The 21,040-nt window shown below is 36.8% G+C and overlaps 1 protein-coding gene across 2 annotated transcripts in view; it reads left to right on the top strand.

Annotated features, from left to right (window-relative positions):
• Positions 1 to 21,040, top strand: part of cacna2d2a (calcium channel, voltage-dependent, alpha 2/delta subunit 2a) — a 256,533-nt gene that overhangs the window by 216,019 nt on the left and 19,474 nt on the right. For both annotated transcript variants that reach the window (XM_055213696.2, XM_055213695.2), the window contains exons 12-21: positions 395 to 505; positions 1,722 to 1,800; positions 11,382 to 11,431; positions 16,952 to 17,041; positions 17,192 to 17,257; positions 18,199 to 18,273; positions 18,798 to 18,872; positions 18,965 to 19,036; positions 19,162 to 19,233; positions 19,344 to 19,405. In XM_055213696.2, coding sequence (XP_055069671.2) covers positions 395 to 505; positions 1,722 to 1,800; positions 11,382 to 11,431; positions 16,952 to 17,041; positions 17,192 to 17,257; positions 18,199 to 18,273; positions 18,798 to 18,872; positions 18,965 to 19,036; positions 19,162 to 19,233; positions 19,344 to 19,405 — 752 coding nt within the window. The remainder of the gene's footprint in view (positions 1 to 394; positions 506 to 1,721; positions 1,801 to 11,381; positions 11,432 to 16,951; positions 17,042 to 17,191; positions 17,258 to 18,198; positions 18,274 to 18,797; positions 18,873 to 18,964; positions 19,037 to 19,161; positions 19,234 to 19,343; positions 19,406 to 21,040) is intronic.

Below are 21,040 nucleotides of genomic sequence, written 5' to 3'. Positions count from 1 at the left end.
CATAGAAATTCCTCTTTTAGAAATATCAGCCAGAAAACAACCCAATCTGAAAAACTGATGCTTATGACATCACAGGCATCTAACTGCCCCTTCACTTTAAAATAATTGGCTACATTTTTTGAGTGGCAACAAAGTCAGCCAATCAGTAATGAGATTGCAAGTTAAGCCAGAAGGGGGAGCCAAATAGGTGCAAAACCACTTGTTTAAAATCCCCCACCCTAATAGAGCTATCTGAGAGATGTTTTTAGGAAGCTTCTAAGGCATTACAGACCCAATCAAAAAAAAATTGTCTACATGTCACATCACAGAACAAGGATAAATACTCCGTTCAACCATTCTATGTCACCTTTAATGTCTGTTTGTATTGAAAAGTCTTCTTTTTCATCACTCACAGGAGACCAACTCTCCGAGAGCAAACTGCAATAAGATGATAATGATGTTCACTGATGGCGGAGAAGATCGTGCTCAAGACATCTTCGAGAAATACAACTGGCCCAACAAAACCGTAAGTCCAGGAAAATCAAAGCTGGTTTGCTACTCCTGTAATTATAGGTGGATTATCGGTTACCATTTAAATTTACATCCTTAAATTGGGACAAAATCACAAGACATTAAAACATATTTGATGGTGATGGTAAAGAATTGTTTTTTTTACTTAAAGGGACACTTCACTTTTTTGAAAATAGGCTCATTTTCCAGCTCACCTAGAGTTAAACATTTGATTCTTACAGTTTTAGAATCCATTCAGCCGATCTCCGGGGCTGGCGGTACCATTTTTAGCATAGCTTAGCATAATCCATTGAATCTGATTAGACCATTAGCATTGCACTTAAAAATGGCCAAAGAGTTTCAATATTTTTTCCTATTTAAAACTTGACTCTTCTGTAGTTACATCGTGTACTAAAACCGACAGAAAATTAAAAGTTGCGATTTTCTAGGCAGATATAGCTAGGAACTATACTCTCATTCTGGGGTAATCATCAAGGACTTTGCAGCCGTACCATGGTTGCAGGAAGCGCAATGATATTACGCAGTGCCTGAAAATAGTCCCCTGCTATTGAAAGTTACCAAGGGGACTATTTTCGGGCACTGTGCAATATCATTACATCTCCTGCAGCCATATTACGGCAGCAAAGTCCTTGATTATTACCCAAAATTAAAGTATAGTTCCTAGCCATATCTGCCTAGAAAATCATAACTTTTAATTTTCCGTCGGTCTTAGTACACGATGTAACTACAGAAGAGTCAAGTTTTAAATAGGAAAAATATCCAAACACTTTGATCATTTTAAGTGCGATGCTAATGATCTAATCCGATTCAATGGATTATGCTAAGCTATGCTAAAAATGCTAGCGCCAGACCCGGAGATCAGCTGAATGGATTCCAAAATGGTAAAAATCATGTTTAACTCTAGGGGAGCTGGAAAATTAGCATATTTTCAAAAAAAATGGAGTGTCCCTTTAAACGTGTGCATTTTTATAAAATGTAAAATAAAATATATACTTTTAGCTGTGAAATAAATTAGTCTTAGGTAACAAATACATAATTTTCAACAGTTTATGATTTGCACAAACAAGTTCCTTTGAAAGATGATCTATTTTCACCCATGCATTTAAAGTGTGGGTTATGTGCTCATTTACTTTTGGAGACACGTATTGTTTTTACTGCACACCTGTTTGCTTCACAGCGTGAGTTTAAAGAAATATTTTGTAAACCCACAGGTGAGAGTTTTCACATTCTCAGTTGGGCAGCACAATTACGATGTGACTCCACTTCAATGGATCGCCTGTGCCAACAATGGTAGGAGATCATCTAAAACCATTTTCCTTTTTAAAATGAAATACCGTATTGTCCTTAACATTACTTTTTTCACGGAAATGCCTCTCAATAAACAATGTCGCCTTATGTTCGAGCTCTAGACAACTACATGTCAATCATACTGTAGGTGGCGCCAAATACACATAAACTTAAAGTTCACCTGGACTGAAGCAACCTGAAAAACTACAGTCGTAGTCGTCTTACTACTCGTGGTCGTCTTATATTCGGTCGTATACCATACGATAGTTGCAGTAATTTAACTTACGGTTGTTTAGGGTTTACCAGCACAATCGCATGGCAATTTGATGTATTTTATGAGAACGTTCATTCGAGTACGTTTTTGTACGATTTGCTTTTTGTTGGATTTAGGGGCGGGGTTTCATTCTTGCTTTTTCCTCATAATTGTATGTTTTTGAATGATTCACTTCTTACGATTTCATACAAATTAACCATCTTGTGTATATATATATTAGGGCCGGGACTCGATTAAAAAAATTAATTGAATTAATTAGAGGCTTTGTAATTAATTAATCGAAATTAATCTCATTTTAATCACATATAAATATTTGACCTGAGAACATTGAGAAGTAATTTTTTCAAATGGATTTTTACTATACCATGAATAATGACTGAATACATAAGCTTAAGCAACAAAATATTGTTTATTTTTGTTCAACCAAGTCGTTGTACCCGGAGTCGGGCTAACGTCCACGCTAGCTGCTATATGTTTTGCATTGAGATGATACTTGAGGCTCGATGTGCTGCGGTGATGTGTGAATTCCTTGTTGCATAGCTTACACACAACCATGCTCTTATCGATGCTTCCATCCGTTTGTTTTTTATAAAAAAATTCCCATCCACGGGGCCAACCAAAGCGATCTCATCAGCTTCTTCGTTCATGTTCACTGTGGTTTGTTGTGGTCTGAAGTCATGAACGCTAGTTGGTGCTCCAGTATAATCGGTCCACCGAAACTCATCCAATGAGAAATGTTCCGCGGTGCAAAAATAAGTGTGATTAAAATGCGTTAAAAATGTTTAACGTGTTATTTTTTGTGTAATTAATTAATTTTAATTAACGCGTTAAAGTCCCGGCCCTAATATATATACGCCCCAATTTATATATATATGTTTATATGTTTTATATAAAACTTGCCATATAATAGACAGTGATCCAGTGTTTAGAATCACTATTTGCCTGCTTCTCAATGGCTATCCACATTGCTTTCTCCACTTAATGTTTGCATATAAATCCGATCAGTAATACGCAAATAACATTGACTAGTCTGACCTTAAAATCTAATTGTGCTTACATATACAATCTCTCTCGTTCTCTCTCTCTCTCTCTCTCTCTCTCTCTCTCTCTCTCTCTCTCTCTCTCTCTCCTCTTCAGTTCTTGATTAGTTAATAGCAATTTGTGCCAAAATACTTCAGAGACCCCATAGAGCCCTCTCTTCCCTATAATTAATTAACCGAAGAGGACCTGGCTTTCTGGCGATAAACGCATTCGCAACTTGTGTGCGTCTCCAGCCAAAAGCTCTTCTTCTTATGGATTAGTCCTGTGTGCGGCCGTGTTCGCCGCTGTAATGACTGGCAGTTAGGGGACGGACTCAGGCGATTCTGGACTCGATCTCCAATGTACCCTTTCATTTCGCTCTCCGATATCACAAAGCAACAGAGAAACACCCCTGACACCCTCACAAAGACGCCATCGTTCGCGTCTTTCCCTTTGGTGTGGAATACACGCACGCCTGCATATCTGGCTGAAAGCGTTCACGGCCGTAGCTAGATCCCGTCTGCTTTTGCTGAAAACAGACAAACACTTCCGCTTTCGAACATATGTAATGCGGCCTTTGACAGTCTTGTTAAGATTGGATTGTGTCGGAGAGGAGAGTTTTTCTGACAGATTGTGTAGTTTTTTTCTGACAAACCGATTCACTGTTTTCTAATCATGAACAAGTCAGGGGTTCAGACTCTTGGCAACAATGGCCATGTTTACATGCACAAAATTGTGTTAATCCGACTGAATCTAATCCTACTGCAGTTTACGAGCGTATAGTTTACATGTACCCAAAATGTTGCAATCTTATTAAAATGTTTGTTTACATGTACATTCTATATAATCTGATCCAACCGTCTGTGCAAGCGCACAGCCAAGGTTGCCAGATTTGCGTATCTTAACCTGGACATTCAAAACTATCCTAAAAACATCTCAATGACTATTCACAGACCAAATATCGATAACAAATCAATTAAATCCGTTGATCTTTAACCCACAGAAAAAAATCAACCCAAGGAAACTTTTTAAAAAAATGCAAAAACCAGATGACATGGCAACCCAGCGCACAGTTTGTAAGACGTTTTTAGATATAGGCAAAGAAAACACACTTTTTGAAAGGCACAACGCTATTGTATTGCTTTATGTAATGTTATAAAAGACATAAACGCTGCAAAATGTGCGTGACCCCATTACCTTAATAATGCGTGTTGCCTTTGCCTTGCGTTTAGGTTAAAGTTCTACTATTGACCCTACAGTAACGTTTTACAGGTCCTTACTTAAAAAAAAACACACAAACTTACCACTCAGACACGTCCATTAACAATCTCCAAACAGTTAGTTGTTCCTCAAAATCTGTATTTTCATCTGATACAGACTCAAACATATAAGGTCTGTATACGAATGTGAGCTACTGGCATGAGCCGCAGAGCAGAGCGAAGCTCAACATTATTATTCATGACCCTTCCAAACAGGGCAAAAATAGGACAAATCCTAGGGTTGTACATGGACATGTTAAAATGTTTACTCTTAATAAAGTTACATACCTTCTAGGTAGATATCTAAGAACAATTTAACATATCATTTCAATGCATTCTTTGGCACCTTTAAGCACTATTATTTTCAATTATCTTTGCACTCGATTTAGAAAACACTACGATTCAAGCGTTTACATGCATACTTTTCTCCTGATTATCGGATCGCAGATCGGACTACACCAGCCCTTTCAATACGATCAAAATTTGCATCCGAATGATCTCAAACGTATTGATTAAGGTGTTTACATGAAGGCTTTTCCATCCGATTAAGCCATCAATACTGATTATTTCATTTGGTTGCATGTAAACTTACCTAATAAGAGAGACATGTTTGTTTGACACAGCTTGTTGTCACTTCATCGGCTGTCTCACAGCGGCACTCATTCACACTTTACTGACACAAACACAGACTCAGAGCCAGTTCAGTTTTGATTCTCTCACTTTGATTTGATTTGAGTCTTTCTACGGGGCTGATTGGTTCGACCTCCAGACTTCTTCTGAATAGGCTTTTGTATTCTTTATACTTTAATGTACTTGACTTTGGTACACTTCTAACAACTTTTAAATAATGGCTGATTCGCTAAAGCTTCAAATGTAGGCTCATTTTATTTCACAAAAGAATTCTCTGGGTTCAAGTTGAACACAAGCATTTGCGACACAATGTTGATTTTCGAAGAAGGGATAGTTCACTAAAAAATGAAAATTACCCCATGATTTCCTCACCCTCAAGCCATCCTCGATGTATTTGATTACCTTTTTTTTTCACACGAACACAATCTAAGTTATATTAGTAAATGTCCTGGCTCTTCCAAGCTTTATAATGGTAGTAAATGCTACTAAGGATTTGCAGGCCAAAAAAGTCCATCCATCCCTCAGAGAAGTAATCCACATGCTCCAGTAGGTTAATAAAGGCGTTCTGAGTGTGATAGGTGGGATGTTATAAGAAAAATTTCAATATTTAAAACGTTACAAACCTTTCCAGTAATGTTTGATGCACCAGGACATTTTCTAATACAACTCTGATTGTGTTTGTCGGAAAAAAGATGATCATATACATTGAGTATAGCTTGAGGATGAGTAAATCAAGGAGTAATTTTCATACCCCATCCGTTTTTTTATGCATACACAAGCGTGCGTGCAAAGTCGAACACACAGCTTTGCTAAGCATAGTTTATTTGACTCATACATGTTTGACGCATACGCATTGCGAAAATTTGCTATACCTCTTGTGGCCTACATACAACTGTACATGCCTATGCTTACAATGTACGCAAGGTTTTAAAAATAATTTCATCACCTCTCTGATGACAAAAATTGTGTCATGCGCACTATACACAAACCCTCGCGTATGCATAAAAAATGGACCATACTTAGGGCCCTATTTTAACGATCTAAGCGCATTGTCTAAAGCGCACAGCGCAACGTCTAAATGGGCGTGTCCGAATCCACTTTTGCTAATTTAACGACGGGAAAAATGATTTTTGCGCCGAGCGCATGGTCGAAAAGGGTAGGTCCTATTGTAATGGGAGTATTTTGGGCGTAACGTGCAATAAACCAATGAGAGTCTCAGCTCTCATCCCCTTTAAAAGCAAGTTGCGCTGGCGCTATGTCTAATCCCTATTTAGATGACGAACTTTGTAAACTGAAAAACTAAGCGGAGGTAGAAGATCCCCAGTTTAAGATTAATGTTAAATAATTGTGTTGTTTTTCACTTGTATTGAAATTGTTATTTTTTTATTAAAACCTTTAAAACCCGTTTTCTTTTAGTCATGGAAGTAAAAAGCAGGCTTGTAATTGCTTTAAATGTATGCCTATCCAATATCATCAAAAATAATTTACAAGTATGTAAGATAAGGTTTGTACTCTAAAAATACTTTATTTGTAACAAACAGGAGATGAAGAAATTACAAACGGCTCTCCTCACGTTTCAGCACTTTGGACAGCGGTTTTTTTAGCAAAGAGTTTTTTTAAGCATTACTTACAAATGTTTCTCATCTCGCCATATCCACAGGTACATCATATACAATAAATCCGTGAGGTAGCATTAAAAAAAAACATTTAAAAACAGACGCATTTGTTTAAAGCAAAGCATTTATTTACTTATCAGGCTGCAGGTGAAGCAGCTCTTTGCGCCTTCTAACGTCTCATAATCAGTCCTCATTTATAAATATGTCCAAGAGACTCAATAATAATCTCTTAAATTCAATCCTTTAATCTTTCATATTTAAAAGCATTTTTGTGCTGCTGCGCATTCATGTACTTTGTGATAAGCAAACCCGCGTTGTCTTCCCGTTTATAGGCGCATATTACTAATGCGCTCTTTAAATAACATAAAACATATTGCGCATTGACTTTAGACTTTAGACCAGGTTTTTGTTGGTCAATGGCGTAGTCTATTTTAGTTGCCTCAAAATAGCAACACGCCAACAATGCGCCTGAACACACCTCGTTTTTCAGACCAGAACGCCCATGGGCGCAAAGGGGGCGCAAATGCATTTGCTATTTAAAAAACGCGGCGCTAAACGGGAAAATTAGGGTGGAAACTAGCGAAAGACACTTGCGTCGCGCATTGCGCTGCATTGCGCCGGGTGTAAGATAGAGCCCTTAGTCTTTACTGTAATTTAATGCTCTTTTGTCATTTTTGCTCATTCAAATATACTGAGATACGAGTTTAAAATTGGTATGTGGTATTCTGCATTTGATTTGAGCTCGAAGCATTACTTTAAAAGTATTTAAAACCAATGAAAGTCATGTAAATAACTATAGTGATTCGTGCTTTACAACTGACCTGTACATTACAGTTTTTCTCCATTGGTTTGGGTCATTTCTTGAAACAGAAATTACATTCTCAAAACTCTTAGATCATTTGTCTTACAGTTCAGCTCAACACTATAGCTCACTTGCAAAAGCTCATATATTTCCCAAAACTGTTCACTCATGCTTCAGAAATAAATTCCTTTTTCATATAAAGCGTCAGTGCCACAAAAATGGCAAATATCCTTATCCTTGCTTTGGCTCATTTCTTGAAACAGACCGGACGTTCTCAACACTCTTGGCGCTTTTGTTAAAATAACGTGGATGGTTCGGCACAACACCATGGTTCACCTGCATAAGCTCATACCTTTCCCAAAACCGTTCACTCATGTGTCAAAACTAAATTTCCTTCTCATTTAAACAGTCAATGCCCCCAAAATGCTTTATCCCTTTGGCATTGTGTAAGCACTGCAAGTCAAAATGTTTAGATGTTTTGTCACTATGGCAGAGGACCATTGAAATATACCTTATGTCCACATTTCAGTCTTAGCCCAGTCTTTCATTGACAATGGTTACTGTACTGTTTTTTTGTCTAGCTAACAGAATACAATTGTGTATAAAACTGAAAAAAAAATAGGATTTTAGGGTAAGAGTAGCCTCCAAGGTTTGACACCACACATTGCACTCACACTGCCAAGGAAATTGTAACCACTTTTATTCACACACAAAGTAACTTCCATACACCAGACCAAAAAGAAAATATATAAAGCATAATATACTCTAATATAAACACAAAAAACAATGAAAATTATATGCACCCTACAGTGCTGTAAATAATGCGGGAGTTTCAGAACTAACAGTTCTTCGCTGGTCGCTGTCCTCACCCTTCCTCTCCTGGCCACGGTCCTCACCCTCCAGGCCATCCACACGCTGCTGTCTGTCTGGCCACAGATTCTCATCCACATCACAGCCTTTATTCTCCCTTGCGATGCAGCGAGGGAACAAAACGGCGTGCATGTCGCAACCATCCCTTACACTGATCTCCTGTAATATCCTAACACGCAGCGTTCATCATGGAGCAGGGACCTTTGATTTGGAGGCTTATGCTCATATATCTCCACCTCCTAGAGGAGAAAAACTCAATAGGATTGAAAAAGGAGAGTAAGGTGGTAGGAACACCATGACCATCCTTGGATGAGTAGTGAACCAGTCCCTGATTAGCAGGCCACGGTAGAAATTCACATTGTCCCATACAATGACATATTGTGGTAGGTGAGGCCCGACGAGACCTTTCTCATTTTGAGGGATCAAATCAAAATGAAGGCGGTCCAAGAAGATGAGGAGCATCTGTGTATAGTATGGGCCAAGACTGGGGATGTGAGTGGCCACACCATTCTCAGATATGGCATCAAACATAGTAATATTGCCCCCTCACTGGCCTCGGACATCCACCGTGGCCCGGTAGGCAATAATTTTATGGCCACGTCTTCGGCCCTTGGCCAGGTTGAAGCCAGCTTCATCCACAAACACGAGGATGTGAGGGGCCTCGTTTCCTTCCAATGCCATTATTCTCAACAAAAGCGTAAACTCCTACTTTATTAGTCAAGTTTTAGTTTTACCTGACTGTCAATTGCTGTAATAAATTTATCAAATGTTCAAAGCATTCATATATGTTATTCATGGTATTATGTACTTGACTAATTTTGCCAATTGAACAGACTATTGTGCATGTGATGACTTATACAATGAAATGACGCTGACACATTTTGGAGTGAACAACCATTAGACTGAGAATCAACCAATCAGTTTAGATCAACAAGATCTATTCACTTAGAAATTGTACTAAATGTAGGCTACCTGTACTTAATCAGTTGCAAAGATGTACTGAGCTATTGAGACATGTACTTAGATATTTGCAATTTGATGAAATGAATGAGAAATTCAATTCTGTTGTGAACACTTGCCAAGTGGTTTGGAGGTTTGTCCATGTTGTTTTGGGAATGTAATTTCTGTTTCGGGAAGTGAGCCAAACCAATGGAGAAAAACTGTAATACGAGGAGATTAAGAATGATTTTAATGAGATTTAGTGTCTCGACAGAAGGCCAAACTGTTGATGTGAACGATTACAGGTGAACAACGTTTCTGTTTTGATCTGCACTCATAATTATAACACATTAGTGAAAAACGTACGGTAGCTGACTATTTAGAAAATATGCAAATTCAACTATTAATTCATAACAAGCCTGTTAGTCAAGTAATTGCATTAAAGCCAAAGAAGGCCATTTAAGATCTAATCGGTTTGAGAATTTGTTTTACATAAATTTATTTGACCTAAATGCATCATCTCTAACGACTCAAAGCAATTTCTGGGCTTCCAATGGATATGTTTACATGCACAAAATTTTGTCAATCCGACTGAATTTAATATGATTGAAGGTTACGACGATACAGTTTACATGCACCCTAAACATTGCAATCTGATTTAAATGTTCGTTAACATTATATATATAGAATCCGAACTGAAAGTCTGGGTTGCCAGATTCGCGTTTCAAAACCATCCGCATGGACATTTAAAACTAGCATCCCAATGAATATTCACAGCCCAAAAACCAATAACTAAGCAATGAAATAATTTAATATTTAACCCGCAGAAAAAAAACTGGTGGAAACAGTTTAAACAGTAGACCAAATCTAAACACGTAAAAAAGCAGAGGACTTGGCATCTCTCGTCGAGTTTGCGCTTTATCTCTGGATAAAAGTCAAAACTGAGTTGGAGAAAGTTGTTCTTTAGATGTTTCAGATATAGGTAATGAAAACACACTTTTCAAAAGGCACAACGTTATTTTATTACTTTAAGTAGCAAGTATACATAAACGCTGCAGAATTTAGTAAATCGTGTGTACAGCGCGTGACCCCATAAGAGGTAAATATAACACGTGAACTTGGAGCACAAATCTTCTGCGCATGTGCACAAGGTATTTTTGCATCCAATTTAGAAAATACTATGATTCACGCGTTTACATGCATACTTTTCTCCTGCTGATCGGATCACAGATCGGAGTACACCACCCCCTTCAATACGATCCAAATTTGCATCCGATCGTCCTCAATCGTATTGATCGCACTTAAAGGGATAGTTACTCACCTGTATGATTTTTTTTGCTCTGTTGAACACAAAAAAAGATGGTAAGCACACAGTTGTTTCCCATTGATTTCCATAGTATTTGTTTTTACTACTATATAAGTGTGTGGTGGTTACAGTCGTTTATCAAAATGTCTTATTTTGTGTTCAACATAAAGACACTCATACAGGTTTAAAACAACATGTGAATGAGTAAATGTTAAGATATTCTATCCCTGTAACTCCGTTACTCCTCCTGCACTCATGGCATTCAGTATACATATGCTATACAATGACATAATGTATATAATCAGCTACTACAATATGTAAATATATGGTGGGTGTATTGTGTGTATGTGTGGGAGAAAAAAAACCACATCTGAGCCTCTGTCTGAAGCAATAGACGTTTCTGGTCTCTAAATATTCTGAGGACGGCACCTCAATTTCGTCGTGCTTTGTTCAGGCACTCCAGCGTCTAATAATGTAGCAAGCAGGGCGTATTGACCCTGTCTGTATGAGGCCATTCTTTCAATAATCAGCCCTGAACCGCACTCTCAGAATCCTCAATAACACAGAGAAAATAAAGCACCACACAGTACATGCTTGTCCTTCTGTCTGAATGTTTAATATTGTAGTTTAATCTTTATAATAGTAGCTCTGTTCCAGAGCCTGGTGAGATGACTTGTTGTCTACATAAGCATCTGCGACATCTAAAGGAGCATCATAGCCTAAATAATACCTATGAGGCGAAATAAAAAGCCTTGACTGTGTAATTCTGAGAAATTGAGAAATGCTGTCTAGCTTGCTAAGGTTTGTAAAAGAATGCATTGTGTTGATATTAATCAATCCCATTTTTGTTTGTTTGTTTTTTTGACAGGTTACTACTTTGAAATCCCTTCCATTGGAGCAATCAGAATTAACACACAGGTGAGTTATTTTCATTATTATACTGTGTATGTATTAGGGATGCAAGGATGAATAGCGTTTTAAAAGCCAAAAGTGGACGGAGCCATTTTGGAAGATGCGTCACTGCGTGTCACTCCCGGATAATCGAAAATGGCCAAATAGGCGGAACGTGGGTGGGGCTAAGCGGACAGCAGCGGCAATCCACCTATAACTCAAGCGACCACCCCCTCAATTATGCAGGGACTGGTTGCATAAAGCACCTTAAGTTTTTCCCTTAAGTATGACACTTAAGGGGTAAATTCCCCTTAACTAAAAGAATAATTTAAAGGTGTTGCATACAGTATAATCTCATAAACGGTTCTCTTAGGTAAGAGTAATCGTTAAGTGTTTCATGACAGCGACCCAGGTTTGTCGTTATAAAATACTATTGTTGCCATGGAGACGCAACAGAAAAAACTTAAGGGTTTTTTCTGCAACACCTTTAAGCTTAAGGGAAACATAAGGGTGAACTTAAGGGAAATTTACACTTAAGGTGTTTTATGCAACCGGGCCCAGAACTTTAGGGCTTTATATAATCTAAATGAATTATCTAAAAAATCCTTACAGTTGTCATTAAGGCCAAAATTAGGTATATAGATCAAAATCACTTATTGTACCAGGCTGTAAACACATTATTTTCTGCTTTAAAGTTGGGAATTTTAACATTGGGGTTTATGGGGATTGACTCCCTTTTGGAGCCAGCCTCTAGCAGCCTGTCAATGAATTGCAGTTTAAGTTGCTTCTGTGTTCATCAGAGAGACCAATAGATTGCCCCTCGATCTTCCGTGTCTCACGGCTAGCTGTCATATTCATGTTTTATCACAAACATGCAAGAGCTAATGCGATTTATTATTATTAAGTCTTATGTTACTGTAATTTGGTAGCGGATTTTACTACTGTAATTTAGAAAAAGTCTTATGTTACTGTAATTTGGTAGTGAAAATTTACTATTGTAATTTGGAAAAACTATTTTGTTACTGTAGTATGGTAGTGCAAATGTGCTACTGTAATTCAGAAAGTCTTATGTTACTGTAATATGGTAGTAAAGTTGTACTACTGTAATTCGAAAGGAGTATTTTGTTACTGTAGTATGGTGGTGAAAATTTACTACCATAATTCAGAAAGTCTTATGTTACTGTAATATGGTAGTAAAGTTGTACTACTCTAATTCGAAAAGAGTATTTTGTTACTGTAGTATGGTAGTGAAAATGTACTACTGTAATTCAAAAAAAGTCATATGTAACTGTAATATGGTAGTGAAAATGTACTACTGTAATTCAGAAAATGTATTATGTTACTGTTATATGTTAGTGAATATTTATACTGTAATTCAGAAAAGGTCTTATGTTACTGTAATTTGGTAGTGGATTTTACTACTGTAATTTAGAAAACGTCTTATGCTACTGTAATATGGTAGTGAATTTTTACTACTGTAATTTTGAAAAATTATTTTGTTGCTGTAATATGGTAGTGAAAATTTACTAGAGCCAATGCGATTTATTAATATTGACATGCCGCCAGACACATTTGGGATGGTATGAGGTGTGTAAATGACGATAAAATCATATTTGGCTGAACTGTTCCTTTAATAACTAAAGCTTAATATTAATTATTATTGAAAAACACAATAGACAGTTTAGGCTGTTTACAATGCAAGCAACATCCACTGTCACACATGTGTGTTATTGCCCATTTTACAATGGCTAATTTTTGGCTGTCCTACACTAAAATGGTTCAGTTCGAGTTTATTGTATTTCAGCTTTGAAGTTGTTATCTCAATTTAGTGATAAATCACGTTAGAGAGGAGAACTATATAGATGAAGGGACAGATATAGCACATTTCTATATTTGGCGTCGGTAAGATCTAAATAGGACTGCGATTTTTCTAATCCAGTTCTTTACAATTTTTATTATTCTCAAGCAGTCTTTTTCAAGGCAAGCAATATTTTTCAAGGCAAGCTTTCGCTGCAATAACATCTCTCTCCTCCTAAAGCAATCGGCCTGTTTCCCAGCCATCTTCTCTGTGATTATTCACTGTGCTCTTTACTTCCCGTCTGTCTTCTCTATCTCCCCTCGCCCTTACTCTCTATCACCTTTTACTATCTGTTCGCTTCTTTTCCAATCCAGCTTGGCTCTATTCAATCCTGTCTCCACCTTTTTTCTCCCTTCTCCCTCTTTTGAGTCTAACCTCCCCGCAGGCAAACTGATCAGACGCTTGAATAGACCATCAGCTGTTCCATTAGGCCGAGTGTAATTTTATTCAGAGAACTGCCACTTATTCTAATAGCCTTCGTGAGACAGGTGTGAATGACTGACTGTATATATCGACAGGCGCGACTGTCACACCTGTGTGCGCCTTCAGCTGCCTTCCTCACTGTCACGTACTGTTACACTCAGACAGCCGTAAACGTCCAGTCTTAAAAATAACCATCGACTGCGCTTTTACGATGATCATTAGCAAGGAAAAGTGTGGAATAGCAAACCACCATAATAATGATTTTGTTTTAAAATACTGTATCTGAATGACCTACAATGTGAGTAGCATACAACCAGAGCACACTCCTGTACACTGTCAGGAACAAAGGTCAAAAAATGGTCTCTAGCTGTCACCGGGGTGGTACCCTTTCAAAAACTACACCTTTTCATCTAAAGAGTTCATATTAGTACCTCATATTACAACCAAATGTATGCATATCTGTATCTAATATCTGTATCTGGTACATATTTTACGACCTTTTTAAAGAATCAGTCCCCGTGACAGATTTTTTCTGACAGTCCCACAATGCAATGCAATGCATTTGGCATTCAATTTATTTATTTTTTTGTCGTTGAATTGTTCAAAAATCGGATGCATTAATAACATACTTAACCAATAGGATCTTAGGATTACACTGAATTTGTATGAGAAAGTATACCGATTAGGGTATTTAGTCCATGCAGATTATAGTACAGTATATACATAACAATTTGTTTATTGATATAATAAACTGTTAGGAAGTAAAAGTAAAGGATAATTTACCTTCATCTCTGCTTGTGATATAATAATGTGTCAGATTTAGTGAGAGCTGTAGGCATTACATGAAATGAATATAAAATTCATTTATAATTGACTTTGAGGTTATAAACAGTTATAGACAGATGAAAAACCAGCTAATCTCTGGTGTCTTGCTGTGTCGCTGTTCTTTAACCCCTTGTACCGGAGGGTCCAATATTTCGGCCCACTGCTGTTTGCTTTGCTCTGTTCTCTTGAGTCTAAAGGTCTGCCTGTCACCGGCTCTGTACAAATGTCTCCCCGCGGCGTGTTAAATGCTGTTTGAGCGAGCTAATAATAGAATAAGTTACGCTTGTCAGGTTGTCGGTGTTCCAGTAAGAAATAAATGTGGCCTAATGCTGCACTTTCTTTCAGCAGACACATTTATACAATCTAGTGGCTTTCATTGGCACAATATATTACTATAGAGTCTGGCTTTCTATTAGCTGTGTAAAGATGTTGAGTTTGTTAGATTGCATGTTTTGAAGTTTTATCCAGCCAAGTGTCTAACCTTGTAGCATTAAAATGACTTTAAATTTAGTCACATTTCTTTAATGCATTAGATAGGTAAAAGTGAGAAGTTAAATTCTTTAGAAAGAAAATGAAGCTCTGTTTTCGGACCATTTCTTAAAATGTATTATGTTACTCTTATATGTTAGTGAATAATATTTATACTGTAATTCTGAAAAAGTCTTATGTTACTGTAATATGGTAGTGAATATTTACAACTGTAATTAACAAAGTCTTATGTTACTGTAACATGGTAGTGAAAATGTACTACTGTGATTCAGAAAAAGTATTTTGTTACTGTAATATGGTAGTGAAAATTTACTACTGTAATTCGTAAAGTCTTGTTACTGTAATATGGTAGTAAAAATGTACTACTGTAATTCAGAAAAAGTCTTATGTTACTGTAATACGGTAGTAAAAAATGTACTACTGTAATTCAGAAAAAGTCTTATGTTACTGTAATACGGTAGTAAAAATATACCTCTGTAATTCGGAAAATGTTTTATGTTACTGTAATATGATAGTGAAAATGTACTACTGTAATTCAGAAAAAGTATTTTGTTACTGTAATATGGTAGTGAAAATTTACTACTGTAATTCATTAAGTCTTATGTTACTGTAATATGGTAGTAAAACTGTACTACTGTAATTCGGAAAAAGTCTTATGTTACTGTTATATGTTAGTGAACATTTACAACTGTAATTCAGAAAAAGTTATGTTACTATAATATGGTAGTGAAAATTTACTACTGTAATTCAAAAAAGGTATTTTGTTACTGTAATATGGTAGTGAAAATTCAGAAAAGGTATTTTGTTACTGTAATATGGTAGTGAAAATGTACTACTGTAATTCATAAAGTCTTATGTTACTGTAATATGAAAATTTACTACTGTAATTCGGAAAAAGTTTTATGTTACTGTAGTATGGTAGTATAAAATTTACTACTGTAATTCGAAAAAAGTCTTATGTTGCTGTTATATTGTAGTGAAAATGTACTACTGTAATTCGGAAAAAGTCTTATGTTATTGTAATATGGTAGTGAAAATGTACTACTGTAATTTGGAAAAAGTCTTATGTTACTGTAATTTGGTAGTGAATTTTTACTACCGTAATTCGGAAAGTCACATTTACATTTAGCAGACACTTTAAAGTGACTTACAAAGATTAGGAAACAATAAAGCGGTTTGTCATAGGTAGGCAATAATATAAATAACATACTATAAAGTGCTTTTAACAAGTTACAAGTTTTCACTTTTCCGAAACAGTACCGGCCGAGAGAGAATGAGAGGGTTTTTTTATAAATATTAAGAAGATAGAGGAGGTGTGTCTGTAGTCAATATCAATTAGTATTTTTGGAAGAGATGAGTTTTTAATTGTTTTTTGAATGTTGCAAGAGATGTGGCTGACTGGACTCATGAAGATCATTCCACCAGCAGAGAAATTAGTCTTGTTATGCTAGTGTAATTTGTTATTGTTAGTGAAATTTTTCCTGTCTGGGCAGATTTCTGTTGTAGTAATGAGAATGTAATTTGGATAAAATTTAGAATTCAGCAATTCAGCATCTGCTAAATTATTAAATATACGTGTAATGTTTGATATACGTGTAATGTAACGTGTACATTGACCCAACTAAACTCTTGTCCTGTCATAGACCTCCCGACTCCTCCGGCGAGAGAACGTGCTTTCAAACAGCTGTAATATGCTTTAATAACTGCTTTATGATGATTTGTTACGGCTGGAAGTGTCTCTATGCAGGTTTACCGTCCCCTCGGGCAGACTCTTTTAACAGCGTGCTTTATGTAATGGAGCGGCGAGTCTCAGTCGTTTGCTTTATGAGCAAGAGAGAGAGGTGTAGGACACTTGGCTTTAGACATTATTACTCGGTTACGAGAACACATTGGTGGATGTTGTAAAATTAAGACGTGATACGATTGTTGTATTTGTGTGTTTTTTTTTACAGGAATACTTGGATGTTTTGGGTCGGCCAATGGTGTTGGCAGGTGAACAGGCCAAGCAGGTGCAATGGACCAATGTTTACCAGGACGCTCTGGTAAGGAAGATCATCATTAACAATTCACTAAAACAAAAGTGCATTTTTAAAATGTGTAAAATATTGTCCACAGGCAGTGGTTTTTGTTTATATACTGTAGGTTTTGTTTGCGTGTGCAGCGTTTGATTTTGCTGTATTTGTTTTGCGCAGGGTTTGGGTCTGGTCATTACTGGAACAATGCCGGTGTTTAATCTCACTGCTGATGGAAACTCTAAAGTAAGATTTGAACAGCTTTCTGTAAATGAACTGCTGCTAATTTGTTCCATGTGTGCCCTGCAGGATAATACAAATGTTGCATTATGCCGCTGTGTACAGCATTAGCAATATCATTACGTTCAGATTGCGATTCATAGAGTCATCTCGAAGTAACATTGACAAACCCTTGGAGAGCCGCATGTTTCACCACTGTGTTAAACGCATACTGAATACATTTCACGTTAGGCTTGACATTGAAGACACTTGGAGATGTTTGATTATGGTTTGAAGTTTGATTTTGACATAACTATCACTTCTTTATAAGAACTTCTAGCTTAAAAAGTGCTTTATGAGAGGACTCATAAAAGTCTTTCCTAAAGGTGAAATGTGTTAAAGACTTTTTTCCATACCAGTTCAAATAAGCAAGTCCATAACTCCAAGTTTTAAAGTTTTGCAATATAAACTAACAACTCAGAAGAGAAAACATGTCAGATGCATTGCCATTTGGCAGTCCAGTATTGAATTCATGTGTGCACACATTTTATATTGCATTTTGATAAATGGAGAACCTTCCTGTAGATGAATAACAGCCCAAGCAATGTGAGTGATAAATCGAGAGCACATTGTGATTCTCCACATCGAGTGCTGTCACAACGGCTATTTTTCCTAAACTCACAGCCATTTCTCATTTTATGTGGACTTGAATTTATGTCCAGGCAGATGCTTTTTAACACGAGCAATATGTATTTTGCTAACCAAGTAATGTTCGTCATTGCGACATTGTGGTGATATCAAAGCCAACTGTGTGCTTTTAAAGATCGACTCCAATGTTTCATGACAAATGGTCTGATTTAAAATATATGACTTGGAAATCTAGGCCATAATATTTTTGTCATAAATCTATTCTGCCCTCTTGTGGTCCGACTTTTAATCAGTGTTTCCTTATGGTTTGTCTACTGCAGAGTCAGCTGATACTTGGTGTCATGGGTGTAGACATCGCCCTTAGTGAAATTAAAGAACTCACTCCACGCTATAAGGTAACTACTGTTTCTTTGTTTTGTTTTTCCAGGTAACATTTCTCTTTTAGTGTTACTAGGAAGATAGAAAGTCATATGGGTTTTAAATGACAAGAGTGTGAATAAATATGAATAAATACATTTTCCATTTAAGGTGAACTGTCTCTTTAAAACTCTTAAAGGGATAGTTCACCCATAAATGAAAGTTCTGTCATTTACTCACCATACTCATATACATTTCTTGGTTTTGCTGAACACAAAGGGAAATATTTGTAATCAAGCAGAAAGCAGGAGCAACATTGACTTCCATAGTAGCAAAAACTACTATAGAAATCAGAGAAAATTATAATTTTTAAGATGCTTGTTTGAGTGGCAATAAAATATAAACATGAAAAATACATTTTTACTTTTGGTTGTACTGTACCTTTAAGAGTCTTAAAGGGACAGTTCACCAAAAATGGAAAATGCTTTGTTGAGTGGCAATAAGCATAATATTTATCTAATTTCATGGATGAAATTTTTTTTATTTAAATCTCTGCACACAGCTTGGAGCCAATGGTTACACATTTGCCATCGATCCTAATGGTTATGTTCTTTTACACCCAAACCTACAGCCTAAGGTGAGAAGTGATCATATAAACATACAGAGTTTTGAAATTGATTGTCTTCTCGATCTTTATAATAATTCATTTCTTCTGATGGATTTGTTTAGATTATCAATTTTAGGGAACCGGTTACATTGGACTTTTTGGATGCTGAACTTCCAGACCGCTACAAAGAGGAGGTAAACATCGATTCTTCCTCTGCTGTATATGAACAGAAAAGTGACAAATCAGTCGAATTAGAAATATATCAATAACTGCCAAATGCTAATATTGGCCCTTTACTCTGTTTCTCATCTTCTATCAGATCCGTCGAGAGATGATTGATGGTCGAAGTGGACAGAGGAAAATCAAGACGCTAATTAAATCTGCCGATGAGGTTTGTCATATTACTAAACACGTATACATACAGACATGATCATGTCACAATGCTTCTTGACATCTTAGTATGTGCCTCTTATCTAATGCAGTTTGTTTCTGTTCTCATAGCGTTACATTGATGAGGCCTTGAGGACGTACATATGGGCTCCAGTGAAGGGCACAGATTACAGGTTGTCCATTGGCAATGGTTTTATTTTTTGCTTTTTCGATATAAAGAGCTCAGATGCAAAAGCTAAACCCCTCCCTATCAAAAAAGAGATAATGATATTCAGAAATTTTCAGCAAAGTCCTCTAATGGTAGCCTGGCTCCGCCCTCCAACGTGCTTCCGCTTAATTTTCATTTCGCTTCAGCAGTACGTCTGGGATTGTTCTGTAGAGTTGTTTTCTCCTGCAAAAAATCTGCAGGTCCAATCAGCGAACAGAGGGGGGTGGCTAAGAACGATGACATTGAGGTCCTGCGTCAGTTTGAGTTGTAGTTCAGTAATGGCAGCGGAGAAAGACGTGAGAGACGCTATTCGGTCCGTTGTTGCAAAACTGCCGAATATACAGAAGTTAAAGCCGGAGCAAGAACCAGGTTTGCTAAGTTTTGTTTGTCTGATTATTCTGACTTGTTGTTTCCGGACGGTTTCGGTGCATGATATACGTCACGACCACATGTTAGCGATTGGCAGATCCTGAGTGACTCTGGGCAGATCCAATAGTTTTAAACTTAACGGAAGTAACGCTTTGCAATGGAGCGTGGCCAGACTCTCTGTACAAATGAAATGAATGTACGAGAGTCTGGTTGGACCAGGCTACTCTAATGGGGCATACACACCAGAAGCGAATTTAAAGGATTAGTCCATTTTCTTAAAAGAAAAATCCAGATAATTTACTCACCACCATGTCATCCAAAATGTTGATGTCTTTCTTTGTTCAGTTGAAAAGAAATTATGTTTTTTGAAGAAAACATTGCAGACTTTTTCTAATTTTAATGGACTTTAATAGAACCCAACATTTAATACTTAACTCAACACTTAACAGTTTTTTTCAACGGAGTTTCAAAGGACTATAAACAATCCCAAACGAGGCATAAGGGTCTTATCTAGCGAAACGATTGTCATTTTTGACAATAAAAATAACAAATATACACTTTTAAAGCACAACTTCTCGTCGTGTAGATCCGGTCGTGATGCGCCAGCTGACCCCACTACGTCACCGCAATACGTCATGACGTCAAGAGGTCACAGAGGACGAACGCGAAACTCCGCCCCAGTGTTTACAAGCGTCTTGAAAGAGGACCGTTCCTACGTTGTTGTATGTCAACTGATACTAATTAATGTCTTTGTGGCAGTTTATTGTTTAAAATGGTCCGCAAATTTGCATTTTATATATGTAACACGTGACCTCCCTACGTCACTACGCATTTACGTTAGGTCGCGCTGGACCGGACCTTGACGAAAAGTTGTGGTCTAAAAGTATATATTTTTTATTTTTATTGTCAAAAATGACAATTGTTTCGCTAGATAAGACCCTTATGCCTCGTTTGGGATTGTTTATAGTCCTTTGAAACTCTGTTGAAAAAAACTGTTAAGTGTTGAGTTAAGTATTAAATGTTGAGTTCTATTAAAGTCCATTAAAATTAGAAATATTCTGCAATGCTTTCCCCAAAAAACATAATCTCTTCTCGACCGAACAAAGAAAGACACCAACACCCCGGATGACATGGTGGTGAGTAAATTATCTGGATTTTTCTTTTAAGAAAATGGAATATTCCTTTAACTATTTGTGCGAGTTGATTACATACAAAGTCAATGCAAAGACAC

This window comes from Misgurnus anguillicaudatus, chromosome 8 (assembly GCF_027580225.2).
Source record: "Misgurnus anguillicaudatus chromosome 8, ASM2758022v2, whole genome shotgun sequence".
In the NCBI taxonomy this organism is placed as follows: domain Eukaryota; kingdom Metazoa; phylum Chordata; class Actinopteri; order Cypriniformes; family Cobitidae; genus Misgurnus; species Misgurnus anguillicaudatus.
This window is presented reverse-complemented; position numbering and strand designations above follow the sequence as displayed.